At 39.3% G+C, this 3,440-nt stretch overlaps 1 protein-coding gene across 1 annotated transcript; it reads right to left on the bottom strand.

Moving 5' to 3' along the window:
- Window positions 1-2: 2 nt before the first annotated feature.
- LOC106870085 (NAD(P)H-hydrate epimerase) lies at window positions 3-726 on the bottom strand (the record flags this gene model as incomplete). Its single annotated transcript, XM_014916065.2, has 1 exon — window positions 3-726. A coding segment is annotated over exon 1 (609 nt), but the record flags the coding sequence as incomplete, so codon positions are not given.
- Between the last annotated feature and the right edge of the window lie 2,714 nt (window positions 727-3,440).

Below are 3,440 nucleotides of genomic sequence, written 5' to 3'. Positions count from 1 at the left end.
TGGAGCCCATCTTCAGCGCCTGCCTCCACATCCCACCCCGACGGCACGTCCACGCTCAGTATGGGGCAACTGACTTTCTTAAGCATCTCCAAAACCGGAGCGAATGTCCCACGGACCGGGCCTTTGAAACTAAAACCAAATATGGCATCGATTATCAAACCGTATTTCTCATCAATATCCCGTTGATCGGTGGGGAAACTGTCCAAGAATTGAAGATTCATTTTCTCACATTGCAGCCGCAGATTTTTAAAGAGGGGTTTATCGGGACACTTGGGGTAAAATATTGTTGGTTCGCTGCCGAACATCTTCAGGTGTCTTGCACAGACTAAGCCATCTCCTCCGTTGTTTCCAGGACCACAACAAATGAGGACCGAAGCCCCTTTCAAGAGCGAAGGGTAACTACGGCCGGCGGCTATGGCACAGCTATAACCGGCCAATTCCATCAACTGGTCAACACTGAATCCATATGTGGTGAATAATTCCTGGTCGATGTTTTGGGCTTCTTCTTGGCGAAGAAATCGAAGTTTAGCGCTAGAAGTCATGATGGTTTGACGCTGAAAAGGTCTTGAAAAAGATCGCCAACAAAACTGGGAGAATATTTGCGTCAACATTCAATGTTTTCTCTTCTTTGTCACCTTTTTGTTTTGTATCAATCGAAGAACAAAACCTGCAAATACGAAACTACCAACAAACAACACCGCTTACATATAACCGGTGTCAGGTTATAAAAGGTCTACCTTTAATGAAGTTCTGGTTATCATTGGATTCCCTTTCACTCTTTTATTTGTCTCAGTCATTTGACTGAGACCATGCTGGAGCACTGCTTTTAGTCGAAGAAATCGACCCCAGAGCTTATTCTTTGTAAGCTTAGTACTTATTCTATCGGTCTCGAACCGCTAAGTTATGGGGACATAAGTACACCAGCATCGTTTGTCAAGCGATGATGGGAGGTGGAGACAAACACAGACACACAAATATCTACACACACACACACACATATATATACACACAACAGGCTTCTTTCAGTTTCCGTCAACCAAATCCAACGTGCGTGTCTTCATATGTATTACATATATTTTTCTAGAATTACAAACACAGAAATTTAAGTCGGAAATCGGAAAAAAGAAAAAAATTCGCAGAATAAATAAGAGCAGTGAAAATCGAAAATTTATGGAAGAAGCGAGAAGGTGAAAAATTTCTGCCGACCAGAAACAGCCTGGCGCACTTGATAATTTCCGACTCTGTTCTACAGGAATGTTCAATAAACCACAAAAAAAGCAAATAAACCAATTTATTTTTGAAATTAAGTTACAATTCCAAAGAACTGGAAGCAAATCAACTGGAACCCCTATTCTCCAGCACCTCCCCTCTTTTTCGACCAAGGTATTTATTTGGTGGAACAAATAAAAGTTAAGCACGTTGGTTAGTAGTGTAAGGGAAATAATTCAGTTTAACACGTATCCTCATGAGTTTTCTCCCTTGATGCTTTTCTCTCTCTCTCTTCGTCGATTCTCTTTATTCACATTTTGACGAAAAATGGATAATTTTTGGTTTAAATAATTTGAAATTATTTTCCTTTCATTTCATTTCTTTTGAATTGTTTCGGTCATTGGACTGCGCCCATGCTGGGGCATCGTCTTAATTAAAAGACCGCATTAGTTTAGAAGCTCGCTTTACAAGCACGTAGTTCCAGGTTCAGTCCCACTGCGCTGCGCCTTAAGCAAGGGGCTTCTGCTAGAGTGGTGGATCGATCATTGCTTTGGAAGTGAATTTACTAGACGGAAACTGTGGGGAAACCCGTTGTACATACATACATACATACATCCGGTGTTGGTTTGTTTACGTCCTCGTAACATCAGAGGTTCGATAAAAGAGAGCGATAAGATAACTAACAGATTTAAAAGTTATGTTCTGGGATCGATTCTTTCGACTAAAATTTTTCAAGATGGTGTTCCAGCATGGCCACAATCCAATGACTGAATCCAATTAAAAATGGTAAAAAGAAAAGAGTAAAAAACGATGATGGAATGTAACCCCCCCCCCCCAAAAAAAAATAAGCAATCAGTATATAAATAGATAAATTAGATTAATTTTTGTCGAGTATATGGTGCCGAAGAGCTGCTTTTATAGCGAAATGTCGATGTCCATCATTCTCGCTCATCTCGGAGCGAGTTGTCTCGCCTGGTTTGTGACATTCAGGTGTTCTTTAACCCTCGGCGTCGTCTGGGGTGGGGGGATTTGCCAGGACGTTATCGCGTAGCGAATTGGCGTATAAACAAAACACATGCACTATCTGTGTGCAGCGACCGATACAGAAAATGAATGAAGAAATAACAGGGGGCCTACAGGGTCTCTCAATGATAACTCTGACCAAGGGATACTGAGGCCCGCATCATCGTTGGCGGCTCGCCTCACCACGGTGTGCCGTCCGTGAGGAGACTTGGTTGATCCAACGCCTTAACCTCGCCATCGCCCGTGGTAATGCAGCGATTGTGCTGGCTTGCTTCAGTAGGATCCGTTCAACCTTGTGCTTGGTGTTGAATTCATATTTTTCTTTCTTCCTCTTCGTTTTTTAGTTTTTCTCTTGTTTTTTCTTTCCTCGCTCACTTTTGTATATTGTTCGGATTTGGATTTGTATTTTAACGTGATTTTGTATTTCTATGTGTATCTAATTCTATTAAATGTGGTTTTGTATTTCTACACGTATCATCTACATAGGTGTTATACATGTAATTTTCATGGTGTAAGAGAAATTGTTTCGAGGCTAAGTTCGTAGAAATAGTTAGCGCATCGGAAACAGAGTATGAGCTCCTACATTTTATGTTTTGAGTTCAAATGCTGCTGAGGTCAAGTTTATTGTTTATCTTTTCGTTGTTGTACTGCGGTCAATGGTATCGACAAACCCGTTTCGCCGAATTCCCGGCCTTGAGCTTAAATTAGAAAAATTAGGGAAAAAGATTCAAGGGAGATAACTGCACCCTTCCCATCAAAATTTCGTACATTTAACGAAATGTTTGATTTTTGCGTGTGTATGTGTGTGCGGATATATCTATAAAGAACTGACAAAATTTTGAATAGAAAGATTTAATATCTTATTAAATATGTTATAGTATAAAGATAGCGATAAAAACTAATTATTATCTAAATAATTGCAAATAACAAAGTTAATTAATTCATATCACGTAATTACGACGTATAAATAATTAATCATCTCTTCATTCTGTCTTCCATTTGACATTTGAGATAGAGCAAAGTCAATTAATATTTTATAAATATTGTCATTTGATAAACAAATTCAAATAATTTTCTTTACGTAGGAAAGGACTGGTGTTGGGAGAAAATATTAACCCTTTTGATACCAACCTGCCAAAGACTGCTTCGAATTCTTAACGACAAAGTTATTTTGATAAATTCTTCGCTATTCTTGGAGTTAATAGAAA

Source organism: Octopus bimaculoides, chromosome 20 (assembly GCF_001194135.2).
Source record: "Octopus bimaculoides isolate UCB-OBI-ISO-001 chromosome 20, ASM119413v2, whole genome shotgun sequence".
NCBI lineage: Eukaryota > Metazoa > Mollusca > Cephalopoda > Octopoda > Octopodidae > Octopus > Octopus bimaculoides.
Note: the sequence above shows the minus strand (reverse complement) of the source record. Positions and strands in the feature narration are given on the sequence as shown.